We start from the raw sequence: 25,556 nt of genomic DNA, 5'->3' as shown, positions 1-25,556 counted from the left end.
ATTAGACTTATAAATACCAACAGCAAAATCATGAAATTGTTAGAAATATTATTAAGCGAAGATGACTATTCGATTCCTGAGTTAATGTTAGATCCCAATTTTAAAAAATGGGTACTATTGCCAATTTCAGTAATGATGGTATTAACTGGTCTATTAAAACAGAATCTATTGCTCTTGATAAGTCCCAAATATCGTGGTTATCCACGTGTCAAACTAACAGAATCACAATGGTTTATGAGAGGCCAAATGTTATTAGGTAATGGAACCAACCTTGATGATGATTCATTTGAATCTAGACGTCATGAAATGATCAACATTCTAAGTAGTGGCACATATCTAGCTAAACAAAATAAGAATAACAGTAATAATGGCAGTAATAATACTGGGGAATCTGGAGTGACTAACCCATTCAGCGATCCAAATATTAACGATTCTTTAATGACTATGGCAAAGGGAAACATGGCAAATTTTATTCCGCAAACCGTCATTATGTGGTGGGTGAACTATTTTTTTGGTGGTTTTGTTATTATGAAACTTCCATTCCCTCTAACCATCAAGTTCAAAGATATGTTACAAAATGGGGTAATGACTGAAAATTTGGATGTACGTTGGGTCAGTGCAATCTCGTGGTACTTCATCTCAGTGCTTGGTATGAATCCATTGTACAATCTAATACAAGGTTCAGATGAACAACAAGTGATAAATGATAACACTACAGGCAACAATACTAATCAAATTCTTGGTGGTCCTGGTCAACCTGCTCCAGAAACTTTGATGAAGAATTTAGCTAATGATTTAACAATTGCCACAAGACATGAATCATGTTTTGTAAACATTGAATCAAGAGTATTGAAAATGTATGAATAACTGGAATGGTTTTTTCCTTTTCCTTTTCCTTTTCCTTTTCCTTTTTCTTTTTCTTTTTCTCTTTTTTTTTTGTGAACATATTATCTGGTATCAAGACTCATTCCTCCTTACAATTATTCCAACTAAATCCCTATCAATGCATATCTACCGTACATACCTACACATTTATATATCTAGTCAAAAACTATTTATTGTCTATATAAAAGCGCTCACTTTCACCTCATCAATTTTTCCAAAAATGATTCTATCTTTAATTTTTTTTTTTTCCTCCAGAGAATTTCGATGGCTTTTTTTATCATCTTGTAAATAATTTTTCATTACGTAAATGCAAGATACATCCAAAGAGACATGGAAGAGGAGTAAATCAACTGCTTAGGTAGCAATATATGTCCTGTTTTAAGGATCACAAATACGCATATCCCAACTTAAACATATTCTTTCATTTTCTGAGTTTGAAAGATTGAATAAAATAGTTTACAAGGATTCACACACACACACACACACACACACACACACACACACACACATATATATATATATACATATAGAAATACAAAACAGACAATTTCCAATTTTACAAAATGACTTTAAGTACTATTATATGTATTGGTATGGCTGGTTCTGGGAAAACCACTTTCATGCAAAGATTAAACAGTTATTTTCGTTCTTCAAAGAAAGAAGTTCCATATGTAATCAATCTAGATCCAGCCGTATTAATAGTTCCATATGGATGTAACATTGATATCCGTGATTCTATCAAATACAACAAAGTTATGGAAACTTACGGTTTAGGTCCCAATGGAGCTATTGTAACAAGTTTAAACCTTTTTAGTACTAAGATCGATCAAGTGATTAAATTAGTGGAGACCAAAAATGATAAATATGAACATGTCATTATTGATACACCGGGTCAAATTGAATGCTTTGTTTGGTCTGCATCAGGTGCGATCATCACTGAATCCTTTGCATCAACCTTCCCAACCGTCATTGCATATATTATTGATACTCCAAGAAACACAAATCCGACGACTTTCATGAGTAATATGTTATATGCTTGTTCCATTTTGTATAAGACAAAATTACCAATGATTATTGTTTTCAATAAAACAGACGTCAAAAAGGAAGATTTTGCACGTGAATGGATGACAGATTTTGAAGCATTTCAAACAGCAATAATGAATGATCAAGAATCAAATGAGAGTGCTAATGGATCTGGATACATGAATTCATTGATCAATTCTATGTCATTAATGCTGGAAGAATTTTATAGTCAGTTGGACGTAGTTGGCGTATCCTCATACACAGGTGATGGCTTTGACTCATTTTTAAAAGCAGTTGATGATAAAGTGATAGAGTATGAGACTTATTACAAACAAGAAAGAGAAAGAATCTTACGTGAAAAGGAAGCAAAAGAAAAGAAACGCAAGGAGAAGTCTCTATCCGGATTAATGAAAGATCTTGGATTAAATGATAAGAGTTCTGGTGATAGTAAGAAACAAGAGAATAACAATAATTCTGAAGTAGAAGTGATCAGTGATATTGAAGAGGACGAAAATGATGGTTTTGTAGAACCTGACATCGAAGAAACCACAGATAATGAATTTAAATCCCAAAGAGAGTATACTTTCCCCGAAAATGATAGGCTAGAAGGTGAAATTACAGATAAGAGTTATCCAGATTTACAAAAAAGATACCAAGCTGCATTTGAATCACAAGCCAAGCCTGCAAGTTCTAGCGTAGCAGAAGACATTGCAAAATATATCAGACAGTAAAGCGTTACCATTAAGTATTTTTCTTTCCCCCTACAGAAATAAAAACAAAAAAAAGACAATAAAAATCACCAATATATAGTACATATAAATATGTATTATTTCATATCAACTACATTAAATACTTACCGAATTTTCAGAATTGTTAAAGAAGTTCATCAAAGAGACCCTTAAGACATCAATTCAAGAAAAAAAGACAAGAGAGAGAGAGAGAGAGGGACAAAAGGAGAACTGTTTGCTAAAAACAGAACTGCTTTCCAAATTAGGACTGATGAATGCATTACCGTCCGTACTAGGAAATAATGTTCAAAAATAGTAGTATTATGGACAAAATAACACAATAGAACTATCGTTTTTTGTTTTTTTTTTTCTTTGTTTTCTTTTTTTGTCTTCGTTTGTTTTCGAAAAATAAAAACAAAAAAAAATTTCTCGAGACTTCAATGAAAATTTCATTTTAGAAAAAAAAAAACAAAAAACAAAAATTCAAATAAACCAAAAAAAAAAGAACCTTGAATTTATTACATATATAAAGAGAGAGAGAGTCAGACTGCGATGAGATGAGGAGCACATTCAGACATCCTCCGACTTCTTTATTTGTTTCCCTTTTTGTTCAAGGTTGTTGGAGAACTTCTCTTGCTTCGCAGTGTTCCTTCTTCATTTCCTCTTTTTTTTTTTCCTCTTGTTTCTTTTCTTCCTAGCTTGGTTGCCGAGATACTCGATTACAACCAACAGCTAATATCTAAATAATGTCTACTAACTTTGAAAAACACTACACGAAGATTATTGATGACAACAACTTGGAACAATTAAGAGACATCTTAGTCTCTAAGGATTCCAAGTTATCCAACAGATTTAGAGCTTTATTTAACTTGAAGACTACTGCTGAAAACTTCAAGGAAGACAAGGAACGTGCCAACAAAGCTGTTGAATACATGCATGAAACTTTTGGTGACGACTCCGAATTATTAAAGCATGAAGTTGCTTATGTTTTAGGTCAAACCAAGAACTTATATGCTGCTCCTTTCTTGAGAAAAGTTATGTTAGACGCCAATCAACAACCAATGGTCAGACACGAAGCTGCTGAAGCCCTTGGTGCCCTTGGTGACAAGGATTCCGTCGAAGATTTACAAAAATGTTTACAAAATGACCCACATCCAGCAGTCATTCAAACTGCTGAGTTGGCTCTTGCTAGAATCCAATGGGAACATTCTCCAGCTGCTGAAACTGAAAAGTTGCAACAATCTCTATACTCTTCTACTGACCCAGCTCCACCTCTATCTTTGGAAAAAGATTTCACCGTTGAACAATTGAAAAACTTATTAAACGATCAAAACAAGCCATTATTTGACCGTTACAGAGCTATGTTCAGATTAAGAGACATCGGTACCAGCGAAGCTGTATCTGCTTTAGCTTCTGGTTTCAATGACCCAAGTGCTCTTTTCAAACACGAAATCGCCTATGTTTTCGGTCAAATGGGTAACCCAGCTGCTGTTCCAAGATTAGTCGAAGTCTTAGGTAGAATGGAAGAAGCTCCAATGGTTAGACATGAAGCTGCTGAAGCTCTTGGTGCCATTGCTACCCCAGATGTCGTCCCAGTCTTAAAACATTACTTGAATGATCCAGTTGACGTTGTTAGAGAATCTGCTATCGTTGCATTAGATATGTACGAGTATGAAAACTCTAATGACTTGGAATACGCTCCAGAAGCCAACTAAATTTATTAAAAATAAAAATAAAATTTGAGAGTTCGTTTTATTTTATGTTTATTTTTAGTTGTATTGTACCAATAATTTATCAAGAATTGTGCATTCATTATAAACTATTTATATATTTTATATGCTTTTTTTGTTTTGACGACAGTATACGTCATTCCTACTGTTTTTGTTTTTATTTGTTTATTTATTTATATATATCGCTGATCTTTTTTTAATTCATAACAAATGTGTATTCACATACTATTAAACATGTATTTATTATTAGTTTAAATCTCATCTTATAGCAAACAAATATGGATGTCATATTATTCAAATATAGCGAATTAGAGAGAAAGAACCAAAAAATAAAATTTTTTTTGTTTATTTGTTTATTTATTTTTTCCTTCCCCTCATCCCACCTCATCATCATCATCATCTTTTGCATCTTAAGACATTGAATCATCAACTTAAATACGTAAACGAGTTATGGTGAGGAAGACAGAGAAAGAAGCATTACAAGGCAACTAAAACAAACAGAAACAAAAACAGAAACAAAAGGAGATAGAACACAGTACGAAAATGAGAGATATCATATTTGTCACGGGGAATGCTAACAAGTTAAAAGAAGTCAAGATGTTATTATCATCTGACTCCACCTCATCGATTAATGTGATCAATAAAGCATTAGATTTAGATGAGTTACAAGACACTGATTTGGTCAAGATTGCCAGAGACAAATGTAAGCAAGCAATGAAGTTCCTTGAACCAGGCCAAGAAGTCTTTGTGGAAGACACTGCGTTGGCGTTTGACGAATTCAATGGATTACCAGGTGCATACATTAAATGGTTTGTGAAAAGTATGGGGCTGGACAAAATTGTACAAATGTTGGATTCCTTTCCAAACAAGGGTGCAAAAGCAATCACCACTATTGCATACGCAGACAAGAACGGTGAGATCCATGTGTTCCAAGGTATCACACAGGGGAATATCGTACCAAGCCGTGGCTCATTAAATTTTGGATGGGATTCAATCTTTGAACCTATTGAGACTAATAATTTGACATATGCAGAGATGTCCAAAGAGGAGAAGAACAAAATCTCCCACAGATCCAGAGCATTTGAACAATTCAGAGAATATCTGGCCACCGCTGAGTAAAAAAGAGAAAACAAAAAGAGAAAACCAGCCACTATCATTGCCGTTATATAGTTCACATAGATACAATATATATATATTTATATATATATGTGTATATGTGTGAGTGTGAGTGTATCATATATAGAGTTACGTAAATAACACATAGTTAAACAAATTCAACCCTCCAATATACTATTGATCAACCAACAATTTCAATGTGAAACAGATCTGTCACTTGAAGTTTGCGATTCGAAAGATCCTTCTGTCTTCTTCCGCTACCAAATTGAAAGATGAATTCTTCACGTTTAACAAAAAAAAAAATAATAAACAGAAAAAAATTTTTTCTTCCATCATCAAAAAGTGAAAAAAAATTTTTTTTTTTTTGCAATATTTAGAAATACCCACTAAATGTGATATTTGAATATTTGTATTGAAAGAGTATTTGAAGGAGAAAAACGTATACACAGAACATATAATACATACACGTACATATAAATACATTCGTACATACATATATATATCTATAGTTTTAATTAAATATAGTAACTAGTTGAGTGGGTACATAACATTTTTTTTGTTAGGTGTCAGTTAACATGTTAGCAAGGATCAAAGAAGCTATCCAAGTGGCGAACAATCCTACTTCAGATGCTATCACTAAGAGACAAGCAATTGAATATCTAAATGAAATAAAAAGTAATCCAAACGTAGTTCAATGGCTAATCACGTTACTCAATGATTTAGAGTCCGATGAAATGTGTAAATTTGTTTCATTACAGATCCTATCAGATCTTATAATGTCTCATATAAATAATACCACTACTAGTAGCACTGCTTCCATACTACCAAATATTACTCTAATTAAAGATTCTATTCTAAATATTCTGAAGGATAAAATTAACCGTAATGACAGGGATCCGGAGTATATGAGAAGTAAATTTTCTGAATTAATAACTAAATTGTTTCTGCTAATGTATGGGGAATGTAATGGTAATCAATGGAATAACTTCTTCATCGACCTTTTTACAATACTACAAATCAATTCTTTATTAGATACTCACACTCTATCGTTTTCAACTTTAGGCCTCGATTATCTTCTACGAATCTGTATTTATATAAATTCTGAAATTGCTGATCAAACTTTTATCAGATCAAAAGAAATTCAATTGAAAAACAATTGTCTGAAGGACCAAATGAGATTGAATGATATCAAACTATTGGTGCAGATCTGGATCAATACACTAAAATACGTTTTAAATGGTACAAAACAAAATGTAGATACAAATCTAATGGAATTAACGACATGGTCATTGTCCTGTATTGGATCCTATATCTCATGGATCGATATCAATTTAATTATTAATCCAACCTATATAAATTTGATCTATAATTTCTTAGATTACAATGAGACAAAGATCGCTTGTTCAAACTGTCTTTGTGAGATTATTACAAAAAAGATGAAACCAGTTGATAAGTTGTCATTATTATCACTTCTAGACTTAATGAATAAATTAAATTCAATAAATCATAACGATGATCTGGCTATTCACGAAAACTTAGCAAAATTAGCTTCTACTATAGGTGTCGAGCTGTCCCTAATTATGGAACAATGCCAAGATATTATCGATAACAATAACCCTCAGAATAAGAATAATAATCAAAACATAAATCTAAATAATAATAACAACAACAATTCAACATTGCATAATTCATCAAATAATGATATGGAACTTCAACAAGTATTGATAGCTACAGACTCAAGAATTTTAAACCAATGTGTTCCATTAATTCTGAAATTTATGTCCCATGAATATGATTCTGTAACACAACAATGTTTCCCATTTATAAGCCAATACCTTTCAATCTTGAAAAAATCGTTTGCAATCGGTGGTAAACCAGGTTCTGCAGTAGCAATAAATTCCAAGAAACAACCTCTAGATTCCGAACATTCAAATTTCTTAGTCACATTGATGTCTGTTATGTTTAAAAAAATGAGAATAGATGAAGATTCTGATGATGAAGATTCTCAAGATGATATAGAGGAGTTTACAGAAACTATCAGATCCAAATTGAAAACTTTCCAGGAGAGTATATGTGTCATCAATCCACAACTGTTTCTTGAAAATATATCTAATATGATACAAAGTTTACTAACAGCTACCACTAATGGAAATAGTATCAATTGGAGAGATTTAGAATTAGCATTATGGCAAATAAATAATTTATGTGAAACCATCAGAAATAATCTATTTGGTTTACCAAAAAATGAAATTATGTCCTCACCACCAGCAACTTTAATGTTTAAATTTATGAATATTTTATTAAACAATAGTTCAATATTTCAAACCGATAACTCATATATACAAATTGCATTCTTTGAGTTGATTGTTAGACATAGTAATTTCATTACAGGTGAGAAAGAATATTTCACATTATTAAATGTGTTTTGCTCAGACTTTGCGATGTTTAATAAAAGAGAAAGAGTCAGATTAAGAACATGGTATCTATTCACTAGATTCATTAAAATGATTAAACCAAAATACTCAATCTCTATTTTATCCGAAATCATCGCCAAAATTCACCCATTATTAACAATAAAAGTGACATCAATAAATTTGGATGGCTCAGAGAATGACACCACTTTTGATAATCAAATGTACCTTTTTGAAGGTATTGGTTTACTAATTGGTGCTAATTCTGATTCAAATTATGACATCCTAGATAATGTTTTAAAACCAATGTTCACTCAACTGGAGGGCTGTATCTCTAGTCAAATTCAAACACCAGAAGTTGTATTGCAATGTCATCATATCTTAATGGCAATTGGTACATTAGCGAGAGGTGTTCACGGAGGACTGGTACCGGAAAATCAAGTTAATAACACCCTTGTTAGTAAACAGTTAATCCATCAATCTTTGATTGAGAAGTTTTCAAACATCGCAGAAGTAATCCTCGTAACATTTTCATATTTCAGTAAACACGAAAATATTAGAGACGCTTCAAGGTTTGCCTTCTCGAGATTGATCCCTATCTTAAACAGTGGAATTATACCATTTGCTAATAAGTTAATTGCACTATTTTTAGAGTCCGATTTGAAAATGCTAGAGTTGAACGATTTCCTTGGATTTTTAGGTCAAATGATCCATACTTTCCATAAAGATGAAAATTGCTTACAATTATTTAACAACCTTTTAACCCCAACCATAAACAAAGTTCATCAGATGATGAGCTTGATTGAAAACGAACATTTGGCCCAAAATCAAAGGGACGGTATTAGTAACAATTCTAACGTTAATAATAACAATGTAACAATAGAAATAAAAGATGCACACAACAAGAATATTATTGTGACAGACTCTTTCAGAGATAAAATTTTATTAAAAAAGGCTTATTTTGCATTTCTACAATCGTTTGTCACCAACAATGTCACATCACTACTTTTATCTCCTAATAATGCAAACACTCTATCTATTATATTAACTGATTTATTGACATATACACCTGCTGAAATACAAGAGACATCTGCTATGAAGTTGGCATTAAATGTATTAGCTAATTTTATTAAATTTTTTGGTTCAGGTAAATGTATGGATCCTAAAGACCCACATGCCATGGAAATACAAAAAATTGAAGGTTTAAATGAATTTTTTATCTCAAAAGTGGTTCCTTTAGTTTTTGAAATTCCATTCAATCCCGAATATAAGTTTAATGTAAAGGAAGGTACTTATAGAATTGTAGCTTGTGATCTGTCCCGTTTATTAAAGGAATTATATTTACAGAGCATACAAGATCCAAATACTCCAACAGATATTAATACAAATCCATTACTTAAATATTTATCTCATATATACTTGCCACAAATTCAGTTTCCAAGCCAATTTGCTTTAGAATTGATCGAAGTATTAGTCACTCAAGACCAAAAAACTTTTGAAAAGTATTATATTACATTAATGGACAGATTAATGTCTTAAACTGAATGTTTATTAAGAACAAGCCTTTTACAACAAAGGATCAAAAATCAACAATAAAGCATGACTACTTACTTCAGGTAAAACGGAATGTCCAATTGATAATTTTTTTTTGCATAGAATTTATGCCATGGATTTGATAAATATCCAATCCAAACTGAAAAAAAATAAACCAAGTAAGCTACAAAAATATAAAAAATTCATAGACAATACCAACGTAGTTATGCTTTGCATACATACAAAGCTTGATATCTTACCGACTTCATTGATATATAAAGACATACGTAATATGCCATTCTTCATCTATATACGTATATATATCCTTCTAGCATTTTCCACAAATAATTGTCAATAATAACCAGCTATCTTAGGGTGATAAAAATAAACACTACTACATTAATCCTGTATCTTTTTTTACTAACTCAACTGTGATATCTTGACCAAAAGATTCAACAACTGTATATGCTCATTCGTACCATTGGTTAATTTGGAATCAGTATCAAATAACAGAAGTGACAATTTGTTTTTGAAGTTAGTATCGTAATTTTCATTTGTTATATAATAATCGTGTAATTGATCAACAATAGAGACACCAGACCATCCACTTTTTATGAAATCGTTGGTAAAGGAAATCAGTTGATTTAAATCTTTGCTATTAATTTGTTTAACTATTTCTTCCACTACTGTTGAAGGAACCACTCCAGCTAGTTCCTCAATTTGTTTAATGGTAATTTGATTATTCCCCATATAATCTACTAACTTAAATCCTGACTGTAATAAAGTTATAGCCTTTCTTAAATCACCAGCTGATATGGTTAAAATTTTTTCTAGAACACCGTCCTCATATTTGACACATTCTTGTGTAGCTATATACTGTAATCTTTCTAATGCATTTGAAGTCTCCAATGATTTAAACCTAAATTTTGCACACCTAGATGCTAATGGATCTATTATTCTTGTGACATAGTTACAGATCAAACAAAATCTGGTCACATTAGAATAAGTTTCCATAGTCCTACGTAGAGCACTTTGAGCATCTGCTGTCATTGAATCAGCTTCATCTAAAATGATAATCTTGTATGGTGGACATGGATAATCCTCTAAATTTTTCCTAGATGGTTTAGATACAGTTAAACGTGCAAAATTTTTGATTTTCTCCCTAACAATTGATATACCACGTTCATCAGAAGCATTCAATTCCAATACTCTAGTCTTCATCAATTCTGGACCGAACAATTCTTTTGTTAAAGCTAAAATTGTCGAAGTCTTACCTGTACCAGGCGGACCATAAAATAACATATGGGATAAATTAGCAGATTCTAAGGTTTTTTTCAAGACAGTAACTGCATGATCCTGGGCTGTAACTTCATCCAAAGTTTTAGGTCTATATTTTTCAACCCATGGTATTGATTGTTCTTTATCTACATTACTAATAACTCTCCGTCTTTTATTACTAGTAAAATGGTCCATATTTCTTATATTTTTATATCCTTATGAGCTTTTTTAAGTCACGCAAATAGTAGCCACTGTATTGCTACTATTAAATTCACTTTACTAAACGATGGTATTATATGAGTAACCTGCTTGCTATCACTCTACTAGATCAATCTTTTCCTATCAACTCTTCTTCCTTTCAATAATGTACTAGCTATCTAAGCATCAAATTTTCAAAAAAAAAAATTTTTTGCTAACAAACAAAAAATACAAAAGTAGATAATTATCTATACTACAACGTACACATTGTAAACAACCCTATACATTACAAAAAACATCTGCACACTTATATATGTCCAGATTAAGAAGAAATCAAAAATAGTCTAAACATTTTTAAACAGAGGGAATAAGATCATAGTGCTTATTAACAACATTTACCAGAATGGGCACCAACCAATATAATGCTGACAAAGATTCTCAATAGAAGTAGCTTGCTGTATCAATTTATCTACTTGCTCTGGCACATCTAAATTTGATAGATGTGGGATATCGTTTCCCACTAACTTGTCGTTAATACGATTCAGCACCAAAGTTGCTCTGGCATTTTTCAATTTTCGTTCTTGCTCCACTTCCATAGAATGCACATCATCTTGTGATATTAAACCTCTTCTATATAATTCATTTGGGTTAGGCATTGACAAATTGATCCCCGTTTGTTCTTCAATTTTTGTCTTTGGCAAATCAGACCCCCAATATATCAACGGATCTAAGGCAAATGCTTCAAGTAAGGCAATCAATGAGTCTTGATTGTTACGTAAAACTCTCATTACATGCTCAGATGCAATCCTGAAACTACCTTCAATACCACCAATTTCCATTGCATTTACTAACATCCTAGTTAAACGAAATGGAACTTTCTCTGGGAATTTAGTTCTTAAAATAGTTGACTCAAAACAGTCACCAAAATCAATATGAACGACTTTACCTGTGCTTCTATCTATTAAAAAGTTACTAGGATGACGATCACCAAGTCCCAAAATGTAACCAACCATAGACATCACAGCCAAAGAACGAGTGTACGTAGTTCTTCTTTCTAACCACACTTCTGATGACTTACTCTTTAACCAAAAGGCCCTCGCCATGTCATCACCTTTTGTGTTATCCATAGAATATTGGAACACCTCAATCTTTTGTAAGAGTTCCAGATTATCATAATCAGGCGCCATTTGTAACATTATCCAGTGTTCAATGTTCAAAGGAATCTTATTAGCTTCTCTCTGTGATTTAACTAAAGCATGGAAAGTATCACTATTAGAAACCCATCCTAACAAACCTGTCTTAGGTGAAAGTGGGATGGCTGGGAACTGTTGAATATCCAAATGCCTCTTAAAAGATTCTGTATCCTTTTGCAATAAGGTATTGACCAAACCAAATAATTGCATTACTAAACTATCTTGTCTAATATCTTCATGACCTTTCAAAGCATAATGATAGTCTTTTCCATCATCACCTTTAATTGTGATCTTTCGTGGTCTTTGTTTCGAAGAGATAACAGAAATAGTTTTATGGAATTTAGCAATTTTGATTATAGGTTTATCAATAAAATAGGTACCCGGAATAGCCAATTCTAAATTTTCAAGAGCCAACAATTTAGGGGATATATGTTGTAGTTCCAAATTTTGTAACAGTGGTAATGTCTCTGTTATTTTCTTAAAAACTAAGTAATATGTATCCCATGCTTCCTTAATATACTTCTTCTCGTTTTTGTTTTGATATTTCTCAATTAGATGTTTCGCTATGACTAAGTCATGCCCATATGCATTGTAAAAGGATATTTCACGCAATGTCTCAGGACCATCATCCAAAGTTTTATAAAGTGGTTCCAAGACAGCAAGCATCTTATCAACATCATGCTCACTGAAATATTGTCTACTAGCTTCCTCTAGACCTTCATACCACTGTTCATGCCACAATACGGCTACCCTAATTAGTTCATCACTTACCAATTCACCTTGTTGAACTAATATTGGACTGTGCGATAACATTTTATCTATAATTGACTGTGCGGCATTTCTTCTCGAAACAGACTCAGATTTAATAGCAACAGTCAAAGGATATATTAAAGCCTGAGGATGGACCTTACTTAAATCAGATAACAAAGCCAGTAATGATCTACTCACAATATAATTAGGCTGATGGATCCGAGAGATTAGCTGTGGTAGAACTTCTAACCATGTTCCAATTTTGGTGGATGCAAACCCTTGTTGCATAGCCTGTGATACTTCAGGGATACCACCAAATGAAAACCAAAGACTCAATATTCTTAACGCATCTTGCATAGAACTTGATTCAGACAACGCAATAGATTGAAAAAATCCTTGAATAGCTGGGACAACATGCTTATAAATCAAATGTGGATCATCTTGATAATGCTGGATGTCTAATTCATGCACATCCAAAGTTGCATGACTGTCTTTTTGATTTCCATCTTCACCTTCCATATCTGATAGTTTCGCAGATATTACTTCATAATTGGCTAATGCCCAACTGTGCCATGCCTTGTATGATAGTGGATCAAAATGCGTTGCTAAAAGATATGAGCTTAGAATTTTGTCAGGGTTAGTTTTTCTCCACGTTGGTTCTAAATGTACCATCCATTTCCCTTGTTTAACAAAGCACCTAGCCAATAACTCTTTGTACATATCTAATTTATATGAAGGTACACTACACCTGACACAGCTTGTTCCCGTCATAACATCACTTGTTTCAAATCCCAAATCTGTCATCATCTTTGAAGTTAAGATAATCAAGTTATCCAACGCTTCATTATAGGAATCACATGCCCATAAATACTTTATCTTTGCATATATTACTGTCGGTGGTGCCTTAACTTTTGGTATTTGATCAGGTGATTCAACTGGATCCATTAACTGGTTTAATATTGAATTACATAACGCCAATCTACCAGACTTTCTACATAAATTGGCAAATTTAATAGATATATCTAATTGTTCTTTGGGTGTAAGTACCAATGAACGAACCTGCAAAAAATTACGCCAAATATCAACATTCTTCTGGACACCCTTTAATCTTTTATCCCATATTTCTTTTATCCTGCTTCTTTTATTCGAGTCTAGGGGTGACTGTTTGTATTCAATAACTTCTTCTAATTCTGTAACCACCTGTGCTCTAGTAAATAGATTATACAACCTAGAGTAGCTTTCGTTTCCCAGATTAATAATATCTTTCATAATCAATTCTCTTGTTTTTTTGAGATGATATTCTGCAGCTTTAAAATTATTACTATGAATATTGCAAATTACATTAATAAATTCATACTCTTGGGTATTATGAGACATATTGTTAACATATTCTCTTATGAAATTCCATTTCCCAGTCATCCAAGTTGCAGTAGCAGCTAATGGAGCAATTTTCTTTTTAGTAGTTAAATCTAAAACATCCCAATACTCTTTAGTAAGACTATACAACTCAGACCAATTACCTAAGGCATATAACGAACGCATTTTACCTAATGTTATTTCGAAAGAATTTTCACCTGCTGACTCTCGTTCTTTATATGAATCCAAGGCATCCTCCCAACGTTGTAGTTTCTCATACCATACCTCTCTTGATTGTGATTTTTGAACCTTTTGTGCATATTTTAAAATTCCGATCACTGAATCAGTTTGATGTAATTGATTATTTAAATTAAGTAAAGTTTCAATAATCTTAGAATCTTGATCTTCCTTATATTCCAATTCCTTATAATAAAGTGTTTTAGTATAAAAATTACATTTTTGAGAAAAGCTACTCAACTTCTCTAATGATAATGGTAGTGGTGTATTATTATGATCCATATATTCAATCAATGCAAGTAGATTTTGATGAATGTCTAAAGGACATTCGTTCGAAGTCAATGCCATTGATAATGAAGTTATGAAGTCATCACGATTTTCACTAAAAAGCTCTTTCCAACAACTTGCAAAAGATATATTAAAAAGTTCCTTAGTTAGTGGATATGGGATATCTACTAAAGAAGAGCATGCTCTTAATGTCGAAGAAGGAGATTCTTTAAGAAGTTGAATGGAAAATCTTCTAAACCATTCTCTCCATGCCTCAGTAGTTTTTACGTTGCTGCAATTCCAACTTGACTTCAACACATTCTGATTTATTGGCAATTTTTCAGGCTCCTTAAAACTTCCTTTTTGGATTCTATTCAAATTTTCTTGTTCCCTCTCAAAGAAAAAGTTGTTAGGAATTCTTTCATTATTCATTAATTTAGTTATAAGTTGATCATAAACTGAATGTTGAATATTTTTTTGTAATAAAATTTTATTTATTATAGGAGCGTAAATCAAAAAATCTAAATTAGTCTGAAGTAACAAAAGACAAAAAGTATTCATCACTGCTTTATTCAATTCATCATCATTACTGTTTAGTGTTCTCAAAAGACTTTGGATTATCCGAGATGTCATTTCTGATAGGTCAATAATTTTTGCCAACTTACCAATAGTAACAATAGCTACTTTTCTCAAAGATTTTATGCCATATTCTGAAATCCGAATTACTGTAGGTAGTATTAAATATGAATAATTTTCCAAACTAGAACCAAAGGATATTAATGACTTAAGCAAAATAATTGAAGTTTTCTTACCACTTGACTTATCTGTATCTAAAATATTTACATAGATAGATAAAGTCGCAGGTACAAATACTTTGAATTTTGTCAGTAAGCCTTTCGCCAGTGACTCTATCAGCATCACCATGGTTGGTTGTAAAGTTTTGATTGTTAAAAAGTCATTTATTAGCTGCAAGATATCATCTACAAATGGACTCATATAATCTCCAACTATTTTGGTTATCAGACCTAATTGTTGGAAATAAAACTCTAACATAGAAGGAGGACATGTTCGCATTACCGATAATAAGGTTGGGAGCACCTTGTCTAGGAGAACAGAACACCTCTTTCCCATATCTTGAAATATATGTACAATTGACTGTACAATTACTGTATGATGAGGTGAATAACTAGTGTCTGCCATTATCCCAGTTAACACATCAATCACCACAAGGGGATAATAATTTTCATCACCTGGTGACATTCCACTTATTAGTAGATTGATATCTGTATGTGCGTTAATCATAGATGAATCTTTAGAAGAGATATTAGTAGTGGAAATCTCTCTGTGTTTGTATGGATCTAATGCTCCTAAAGTACCAATTAATTGTAATGTATCTAGACTAATATCCTTTAAGGCATCACTCTGAAGAATACCCAGTAGTATCCCTAACAATTCACTATAATCTAATAGTGGTGAGATCACATAACCAGTAGATGACACTAATTTAATTAAAGTTTTCACAGCAACTTGTTTTTTATAGATATTGGATTTATCCTTCAGTATATCAATTATCAATTTTATTATTCTATCCATATATAGCATCATGTCCTGTTCAATAGTTACTGATAATTTTGATATCGCTTCCAAAGCACCACAAGTTACAATAGAGGAAGTATCTTTAGCATTGTTCAGCAAAAGATCCATTAATATGTCAGTATATGGCTCTACAATAGTTTTATTAGAACTGCATAAAATCTTAAGCAAGATCAAACACTCTTCTTTTTTTCTGCGCCAATTTGTATATTTTAATTCAGTTAATAACTCCAGTAGCGTTTTTCTTAAAAGTGGTACAATATATGCAGGATTAACAAGACTTAATCTACCCAGTAGATTCATACCCTCTTTCTGAATGTTGAATACTTCATCTTTCAAACTCGTGATTAAAAGTCTAGCATTATCTGGTTGTGCAAGCTGGGCATCAAATACATTGTTTAGTTTTTTCAAAGTCTCCAAGCGAATTTCTGAAACCGGATCTGCAAGAGCTGTAATTATGACTCTTGAAACAACCTCATTAACAGCTATTAATGTATATTTGTCATTTGAAGACATAACTTTATGGTTCTTAGAATAAATTTCACAGGTTGTCAAAGTTGCAAATTTTCTAACAATGGGATCGTCATGTTCACAATAAGTAATTAATACAGTTCTGGCAAAAGATGTTAGGGATTGTTCAAGCTTTATATTACGTAGCGTTTTTAAAGCCTGTGAAATCAATTGTGCATCTTTTGTTTTATCCTTGGGTTCGTCATTTTTATTAAAAATATACTTATTTCTCCATCGTTGTCCATTTTCTAAGACAGATTCATTAGGTATCTTCTGTTTTTCAAAGTGGTCAAAACTTTCACCTGATAAATAGTAACTGATAATAGTAAGTACTCTTTTTTTGATAATCTTTTCCAGAGAAGGAATATTGTCTACTAGTATTAATAATGTCTCTTCCATATAGCCAGTTAGAGTACATGCAAAGATAAGTCGCAATAAATCATTATGCAAGTATTTCGCTAGAGCAGGTCCCATTGCAATAACTAATTTATTTAGACAATAAAATAATTCCTTCTCATAGAGTTTTCGAACCTTCAATTTACTTTTCAAAGCATCTTGTAAATTTTCTACTATTTGTTTCACGTAAGGATTGATATGAGACCTTACTTGACTAGAAATATCACCTATTGACACATATATATATGGTCTATCACAGCTCATTGTTGAATTAATACTCATATTCTTCAGTACAGTCAAATAATGCACCATGATAATATCCAAATACTTTTTGATAAATTTTTTTTGATCAAATGTTGCAACCAGTGGTAATATTGTATAAATCTCATGCCGTATTATATCTAATTTATAATTTTTAAAAGTCATAATCTTATAAAAAATTTCAGTTATCTTACTCTTTAAAAACTTACCAGAACCAACTTTAAGTAATTCTCGATACACTAACAAGGATCCATGTATTAACTCCGGTGTGATTGGCAATGAACTATCTGTGACAGTACTATATAGAGATTTGACCCATTTTTGTTTACAGTTATCATCATTTCTTTCTTGAAGTACACAAAGACAATTTCCTAATAATTCAGCTGCATCTAGACGAATTGCAACCTTAGTTTCCCTAAGCGGTCTCCAAATATTTTCAAGAATTGGATTAACATATGGATACAACAAATATGGTGAATTTTTGGTAAATGAAATTAATATTAATAGGGCGGCGTGTTTTTGATATTCTACCTTACCACTATAATTATTTTCTGGTAATACAGTCAACCATTCAATACACGTATTAACTTGTACATCAACGAAATCTGTTGTTATTGTGTTACCTGGGACGGCTAATCTACCCAGGGCCATCGCAGCTTGTTTCATAACTTCTGAATCATTTGAAGGTAGTAAAGTTCTCAAATAATTTGCTAAACGTGATGTTTGGTTGGGAAGTTCGTCATGAGAACTATAAAAGGATATCAAGACATCTACAGCTTTGATTCCTGCAATCTTTTCGTTTGACGTAGACCCATGAATTAATTCAAATATTTTATTATGTAAGGTAGTGATGAATCTTTGGAATTGTTCTACTGATAATTCTCTTTCAATAGATAATAAATTTTTAGATAGTTGTTGTGCTGCATGTTCTCTTTCTTGCAAATTTGAACTCTTTAATTGATCAAAGATAATATTATTACAATCCGGAAATCCATCAATATATTTATGTTTACTAATATCCATCAAAGCGTTTATATCTGGACCAATAGATCCGTTAATTAATGTATTTTCATTTATGGATGGTGTAGTACTTAAATTTAGTGAGGTTGGTGATATGTCGTCTTGTAAATGATTCTTAGATACCAGTCGTTGCTTTCGTGAGTGAGGATGGATTGGATCTACCTTTTTTTTTAAGGAAAGAATCATTTTTGAAGTGAGACAGATAGTAGAGAATTTGAAATAATTACTATTGTTTTAATATTCTATGCTGGCTGTGTATCTGGCAATTATATTCTTATATTCATATGTTTTTCGTATGAAGTTTGACAAGATCCCGCTTTTGAACAACATTCTATATTCTTCTTTTTTCTTTTACCATTTCTTTTAACCGCTAAATAATTTTCCTAATATGTTATTAATCCCAAATTTATAACAAGGTTAAATAACAGATGCCCACGACACAATAAAAGGAATCGGAATAAAAGGAATCGGAAGAAACATAAGCAAGCTATAATACTTGCCATTAACACATTATATAAAATGTTATCTGACTGCAATAAATAAGAAAGATATAGAGAATGATAAACTAAATATATATTAGAGGAGCCTGAAGATTAATATATATCATTCTCATCTCCATAATTTTATAAAATATAGAAGAATATCATATATATAACCATGTATGAGACACATGGTTAGCACTTAATATTTTTTTGCTCTTCAGACTCAATTTGTATTAGCTTTTCTGAATAACCTTAACTGTAGAATCTATTATCTTTGTTTCAAATAATGCGATAACATAATACAAACTAAACAAAGCAAACCAAAATGTTTTTAACGATAAATAGGTTTGTTGTGTTAAAATTTTGAAGAAGGTATTAAATATGTAATTGTTAATACAAAGATAAATTATATAACATCTTCTTGTGTATACTCTTTGCAATTGTGTAGATTTATCATTCCTGTCATTCTTATTATTTTTTTACTAGGTGTTTTCTCACATGCCCAAAAATTCAATAGATCTTTGCTAGGAATTAGTATGATATCTTACTTATATTACATCGACACAAATCTTTGTCCTGATTTAAAAATAAAAGAGTATCTCTGATATTGTAAACTAGATCATTAAGATCTTCTACGTAACGTTATTTAATAAGAAAAATATTTTTAGAAATGTGTAAAAACCGCTTGGATAAAGATATAATAATATGTCTTCGGTGTAATACGGTTGAAATTAGTAATATCAAGAGCATAACTATGATTACCTTCATGAAATTAGGACAAATATAGTAATTCCGGCAAGTTTAAAGAACTTGACATTGTCAATTTCATTCTTGATGTCTTATCAGTATTCTTCTTCTACAAAGTTGCTACATATATATTATAATAACAGTTATCTGTCTTCTCTGGTATTCACATTAATAAGTTATAATGGCCAAATAAACGAACCGATGTAATAAAATACTAATCTACATACGTATTTATAGTGATATTAATTCTTCTCTTCATCTTTTATTCGTTTCTGGCTCTATAATTACTAAATCTCATATCATTTCTTTTGGATTTTACAATGTAGCTTATTTTAAAGCCTGGCCATGATTACTAAAACTCTTAAAATTGAGTAAATTACAACTTAACGAGGCGAAATGCAATTCAATTGGTTCAAAATTGATTGCTAAACTATCCCAATTCAAATTGGTATCATTTGCAATCATCTTCATAAGTCCTTGTGGTTGTTCTGAGGAATTAGGACTGTTTTTCTCTACAGACCAATAGTTTTAACATCAGTTCACCCACGCTTTTTTGGTTTTAATAACTCTATCTTTAATTTTGGCGCTTATTTTTATTTTTTTTTTTTTTTTTTTTTTTTGGCATTTTTCTGCGACAAATATGTCGATAAAGGCGTGATAAGTCAACTTTTTAAATCAAGATGGAAGAGTGAAATCTCTAATTTGTTTCCCCTACATGACTCACTGTAAATAAAATTGACAAGAAAGTGCATACAAGCAAATTTTGAAAGTATATCTAGGGGGAGTAAATTTTCCTAAGAGTATTCTCATCTTTTTTTTCTTATTATTCCTCATCATTCCCGATCATATTTTTTGAAAAAAGGTACTTTGATGTTACTAGATGTATTATTAAATCTATCTTTTCTTTTATTTAATCCTTTTTTTCATCTTTTTTTTAATCCTTTCATTATCTCTTTTTTAATTCTTATAGAATAACAGTCTTGTATTATACTTATCTTAATTACACAAACCAAATTTTAAAGAAAGAAAAAAATAATATAATAAAAAAACAAAACATACCATGACTTATTTAGCTACTTCTTTGATTCATGCAGATGATAAGGACAATCGTGTTAGTGATGTGGCCCCTCCCATTAATGTGGCAACTACTTTCCGTTACGATAATTCTAATTTAGAAATCTGTGACGAAAGTGAATGCATCGAAGAAATGGATAGAAATCCTGTCTATTCTCGTTGTGGTCATCCAAATGCAACAAGAGTTGAAAGCGTATTATCTAAAGTTTTAGATGGTTATGCCGTGGTTTATAGCACCGGTGTTTCTTCCTTCTATGCTGCTATGGTTCACTTCAATCCAAAGAGATTATTTATTGGTGAAAGTTATCACGGTGTTCGTGCAATTGCTGATATCATGACTAGAAACTATGGTCTTGAACAGCACAAATTGGAAGACATTGAAAAGTTTGCTCAACCAGGTGATTTAATCCATATTGAATCACCAGTTAACCCATATGGTGTTTCGGTAAACATTCAAGAATATGCTGATAAAGCACATGCTAAAGGTGCTACATTGATTGTAGATGCTACTTTTGCACCACCACCTTTACAAGATACATGGAAATTTGGTGCTGATATTATTATGTATTCTGCTACTAAATATTTCGGTGGCCATTCTGATTTGCTAGCTGGTGTTCTTGTTACTAAAGATCACACTGTTTACAACAAATTGAAAGTTGATAGAATGTACCTTGGTACAATCATTGGTAATTTGGAATCTTTCCTATTATTAAGATCTTTAAGAACTTACGAGATGAGAATTTCGAAGCAATCTGAAAATGCAACTAAGATTGTTAATTTCTTAAAGGATAATATGGAAAAATACAAGAACGTTTTGAAACATGTCTATCATTCATCTTTACAAAAGGAAAATTTTGTTAAAGAACAAGCTACTGGTGGTCATACACCTGTATTTTCTATCACACTACAAAATGTGGAACAAGCCAAACATTTTCCAAGTAAATTGAAACTTTTCCAACACGCTACTTCATTAGGTGGTGTTGAATCATTGGTCGAATGGAGGGCTTTAAGTGACCCTGAAATCGATCAAACTTTATTAAGATTTTCCATTGGTTGTGAAAATGCAGATGATTTAATTGAAGACTTGAAGCAAGGATTTGAAAAGACTTTGGCTTAATAATTTTGGAAATTATTTTATCCTAAGATATATGATACAAATGTTGTATATAATGTGTTAATTGTTGCAATGTAATCAATATTAGTATCTATTATTGAAAAATAAATCTTTATATTTTTATATGAATTAATCTAATAGAAAATAATTATTATTTTATTCAATACGGAACGTTATAACTTTTATTACTTTCTTATTTTATAATTGTATATGATTATATCCCTATATTATATAAATGAGAGGGGCGCGCGGGCACAAAAAGTATTTAGAGGAAAATTAATGCAATATTCAAATATAACTTAATGCTAGAAATAAAAAAGATAATCCTTTATTAGGATATCAAGTATGCAGTTTTTTTTTTTATTTTTTAGTTAATAATAATTGAATGCCAATAAAACTCAAATCAATTTGGATCTTTACTAAATAACTTTGGACAATTACTAAACTTATCAGGATACATATCCTTTCTCCCTTGATAATTCATATCAACCAATTTAGATGTAGAATTGGATGGTCTCACAATATATTCAGATGAACTTTCAAAGTTTGTATGGAATAGAGACAATTCACGGTTCTTCAATCCTAACAATTGCTTCCAGTATTTATTCAAGTACATTTTATCGATGTTATCTTTCACATCTTCGATTAAAGCAGGATCAAAATTTCTAGCTAATTTCTTAAAAAGTCTCTTTTCATATACATATAAAAGTGCATCTTTTCCGGGCGATTTAATCTTTTCACTACATTGGTTCTTTAAAATATTCAATAACTCTTTTTTCTCTTTTTGCTTCAACGTAGGATCGAATTCAATCGCCAATTCCTTCATTCTGTAGGCAAACTGGTCAAATGCATTATAGAGATTGGCAAACGTAGTCATATTATCGGTCCCATAAAACTTCATATTAGCAACGAAGGTTTTCATATCTTTAAACTCCATTTGTTCAATGCTTGTGATATTTGATAGTTTCTTTGTGTCTCTATACCAATTATTAATATTTGAACATTTCTTAACAAAATGTTCATTAACCCAATGCATTACACCTGGAAAGAAAACATGAGATTTGTAAGTAATGTAAGCATAATCCTCTGATACATAGTATTCATTTTTCAAAAAATGTAAATATTTTTTAGGCACAAAAGCAGGAACGCCATGGAACATTCTATTATACATAGGGGACAGATATGATAGAGGACTGATATGATTATTTCTACAATTGTACAGTTTCATTATTTTATGTAAATAATATCTTTGTGCAGGTTTCAATAATTTCTCCATAGAATTGATGTTCCTTTGCGTTGTTTGTTCCTCTCTCAAAAATTTATCAACGGAGGACCTGTCTGATTCACTAAACTCCTTGTTATTTTTATGAACATAATCATGTAATTGATATATATCCATTAACCCTAGATAATCTGAATTCTTTGCGTTTGAATCCTCTGGGACTTGTAACACGGAATTATTTGTATGTAAATGCAGTTCTTTTAATTGTTCTTGCATATACCCCCTAACTTTAACATTAGCGAAAATGGAAGAAACACTAAGTCCAGTCAAATCAATATATAACCCAGAATCCAAATCAATAAACCTTGCATCGATATTGTTATTACCATTGCCTTTAGTACGTACTGTGATAGAACTTGATACATCGATAAGATACCTCCCATTACCTTCTCTTGGATCCTGCAGAATAATACTTTGATTAAAATATTGTGCTAAATAATTTAAATGCTTGATAGGTAATTGCAAGTCGAAATCTTCATCCCATGGAAAAGTTTCACCGTTGAACATATACCCATAGAGTGTACCATGTGACAACCAAGATATGATACCATTAGATAGAGTAAATTTTTGAAAAGTTCTAATCATTGAATTCAATCTATTTGCATATTCTTGTTTGTCAAAAAGGAAACTGTCCACGTTGAAAAACCTACTATCACGATGATACCCAATCCCGTAATAATCTTGAATATCACCACTCTCTTGAAAATATTTGGGACTAAATTCAGGTGCATAAGTGATTGAGGTACGTAGACTGTCCAAATAATTCTTAAAATGTGGAGTCATTTCTTCTTCAGGGATAGCTTCCAGTTCTTTGATTTTAGCAATTGGATCGAATTCAAAATCAGCTTCATCTAGGATCAATTCTTCTAAGTTTATTAGATTGCTATCTGTTTCTTTAACATTAACAACAAAATTTTTGGATATATTATAATTCTCCAAGAAATTATTAAATTTCTCGAAATGGTTAAATACCAGATCATTATAATCTAAAAGGTTCTGTGTGTTATTTAGAGAAGGCAAATCCAAGTTATTCTTAATAAAATCTTGTAGAAGATTAGATTCTATCATATTTTGTCGTGGACCATTTTGATCAAAATAAAATTGATAAGTTTTCCCATTCAATGCAGTGACCGAGAGAGATAAAGGAGGTTTCAGTGAAGAATAAACATAATTTCTATTTTGTAGTTGAAACACTTCAGGTCTACATTTTGGATCTTGCTTAGTAATATTTAGGCCAGTTGAAAACTTTGGTTTATCCACCAAATAGGTACAATAATCCTTCAATTTTCCAAGGATATCATTATCACCATACTGTTTTGCATAAACGTACCATCCATCCTGATCATATTTGGAACGACCATTATCAAATAAAGTTTCTCCTACTTCATTCTCGATCTTCAACAAAGTGTCTTTATAAAAAGAGCCCTCAAATAAGAACTCACATGTGGGTCTTGTTTCGTTCAAAGAGATCAATTTATTTAAATCATGCATATCAATCCAATCATACCAAGAGAAAGGAAACTTCCAATTGTAGGCAATATTTTTTTGGTTATGTTGTGGATAATTATTTATGATATAGTCCATATAAACAGACCAAATCAATCTTGGGTCACTGTTATAGTATTGAATATCATCGATACAAGTCCATTTTTGACCTCTGTTTGGACCATATGGGATAGTCAATAGGTTTTTTTGTAAAGTATAGTCATCAAACCAGAAAGGTTTTGTATTGTATCTGAATTTTTCATATAATCTAGATACAGTGTCTACATCTGCAACAGATTGATCCATGTCTGAGCCATCTGATGAATACCAACTAGAGAAATAGTCGGATAGAAAACTTATATAATCATCTGAGACATCATTACCGTTATTATTATTAGAATTTCTAAAATACTCATAATCTGGATCAACCAAGTGGGGATTAATCCTAGTCTGATGCTCCAAATCTAGTATTTGTTGTTGAGTTAAAGCTTTTTCAGTGGTTCTTTTATAACTCGAGGACCATATGATAATGAATAAAATAAATTGAATAAATATTATACCAAATAAAAATCTTTTTAGATGATACCTTGATAATCTACGGAAGAGAAAGAAAAACATTCGAGAAATTTCATTTAAAGCTGTGTTACCTATATGAATTTTACCCTTATGCATTTTGGACATGTGGATGGATATAATAGATATAGGTATATATGTTCTTTTAACGACTACTTTTTATTATTCTTATTCTTATTCTTATTATTTATAAAATGAAAGAATGAATACAGAAACCAATCCAAAAAAAAAGGAAAGAAAAAAAAAAGAATCTAATGTACAAATGATGATACCAGTTTTATAAAATATTCTTGAACAACATGTATTTGTGTGTG

The 25,556-nt window shown here is 31.4% G+C and overlaps 9 protein-coding genes across 9 annotated transcripts; 6 read left to right on the top strand and 3 right to left on the bottom strand.

Annotated features, from left to right (window-relative positions):
• Positions 1 to 30: 30 nt before the first annotated feature.
• Positions 31 to 867, top strand: EMC3 (ER membrane complex subunit EMC3; the record flags this gene model as incomplete). The annotated part of the gene is made up of 1 exon (XM_064860094.1): positions 31 to 867. One exon carries the CDS (start codon positions 31 to 33, stop codon positions 865 to 867), a length of 837 nt encoding a protein of 278 aa, XP_064713467.1.
• Positions 868 to 1,448: 581 nt separating this feature from the next.
• Positions 1,449 to 2,639, top strand: NPA3 (GTPase NPA3; the record flags this gene model as incomplete). Its single annotated transcript, XM_064860093.1, has 1 exon — positions 1,449 to 2,639. One exon carries the CDS (start codon positions 1,449 to 1,451, stop codon positions 2,637 to 2,639), a length of 1,191 nt encoding a protein of 396 aa, XP_064713466.1.
• Positions 2,640 to 3,382: 743 nt separating this feature from the next.
• Positions 3,383 to 4,351, top strand: LIA1 (deoxyhypusine monooxygenase; the record flags this gene model as incomplete). Its single annotated transcript, XM_064860092.1, has 1 exon — positions 3,383 to 4,351. The coding sequence occupies one exon, from the start codon at positions 3,383 to 3,385 to the stop codon at positions 4,349 to 4,351; it is 969 nt and encodes a 322-aa protein (XP_064713465.1).
• A 558-nt stretch (positions 4,352 to 4,909) lies between these two features.
• On the top strand, positions 4,910 to 5,485 carry HAM1 (nucleoside triphosphate pyrophosphohydrolase HAM1; the record flags this gene model as incomplete). The annotated part of the gene is made up of 1 exon (XM_064860091.1): positions 4,910 to 5,485. The coding sequence occupies one exon, from the start codon at positions 4,910 to 4,912 to the stop codon at positions 5,483 to 5,485; it is 576 nt and encodes a 191-aa protein (XP_064713464.1).
• Positions 5,486 to 6,057: 572 nt separating this feature from the next.
• LOS1 (Ran GTPase-binding protein LOS1) lies at positions 6,058 to 9,432 on the top strand (the record flags this gene model as incomplete). The annotated part of the gene is made up of 1 exon (XM_064860090.1): positions 6,058 to 9,432. The coding sequence occupies one exon, from the start codon at positions 6,058 to 6,060 to the stop codon at positions 9,430 to 9,432; it is 3,375 nt and encodes a 1,124-aa protein (XP_064713463.1).
• Positions 9,433 to 9,846: 414 nt separating this feature from the next.
• On the bottom strand, positions 9,847 to 10,899 carry RFC2 (replication factor C subunit 2; the record flags this gene model as incomplete). The annotated part of the gene is made up of 1 exon (XM_064860089.1): positions 9,847 to 10,899. One exon carries the CDS (start codon positions 10,897 to 10,899, stop codon positions 9,847 to 9,849), a length of 1,053 nt encoding a protein of 350 aa, XP_064713462.1.
• Positions 10,900 to 11,297: 398 nt separating this feature from the next.
• PWA37_003565 (phosphatidylinositol kinase family protein) lies at positions 11,298 to 18,671 on the bottom strand (the record flags this gene model as incomplete). The annotated part of the gene is made up of 1 exon (XM_064860088.1): positions 11,298 to 18,671. One exon carries the CDS (start codon positions 18,669 to 18,671, stop codon positions 11,298 to 11,300), a length of 7,374 nt encoding a protein of 2,457 aa, XP_064713461.1.
• A 2,103-nt stretch (positions 18,672 to 20,774) lies between these two features.
• PWA37_003564 (uncharacterized protein) lies at positions 20,775 to 21,905 on the top strand (the record flags this gene model as incomplete). The annotated part of the gene is made up of 1 exon (XM_064860087.1): positions 20,775 to 21,905. One exon carries the CDS (start codon positions 20,775 to 20,777, stop codon positions 21,903 to 21,905), a length of 1,131 nt encoding a protein of 376 aa, XP_064713460.1.
• Positions 21,906 to 22,305: 400 nt separating this feature from the next.
• On the bottom strand, positions 22,306 to 25,350 carry PWA37_003563 (LicD family protein; the record flags this gene model as incomplete). Its single annotated transcript, XM_064860086.1, has 1 exon — positions 22,306 to 25,350. The coding sequence occupies one exon, from the start codon at positions 25,348 to 25,350 to the stop codon at positions 22,306 to 22,308; it is 3,045 nt and encodes a 1,014-aa protein (XP_064713459.1).
• Between the last annotated feature and the right edge of the window lie 206 nt (positions 25,351 to 25,556).

Source organism: Arxiozyma heterogenica (genome assembly GCF_036370985.1).
Source record: "Arxiozyma heterogenica strain weizmannii chromosome Unknown scaffold_27, whole genome shotgun sequence".
Taxonomy (NCBI): Eukaryota; Fungi; Ascomycota; class Saccharomycetes; order Saccharomycetales; family Saccharomycetaceae; genus Arxiozyma; species Arxiozyma heterogenica.
The sequence above is the reverse complement of the archived record's forward strand: the minus strand, read 5'-3'. Positions and strand labels throughout refer to the sequence as shown.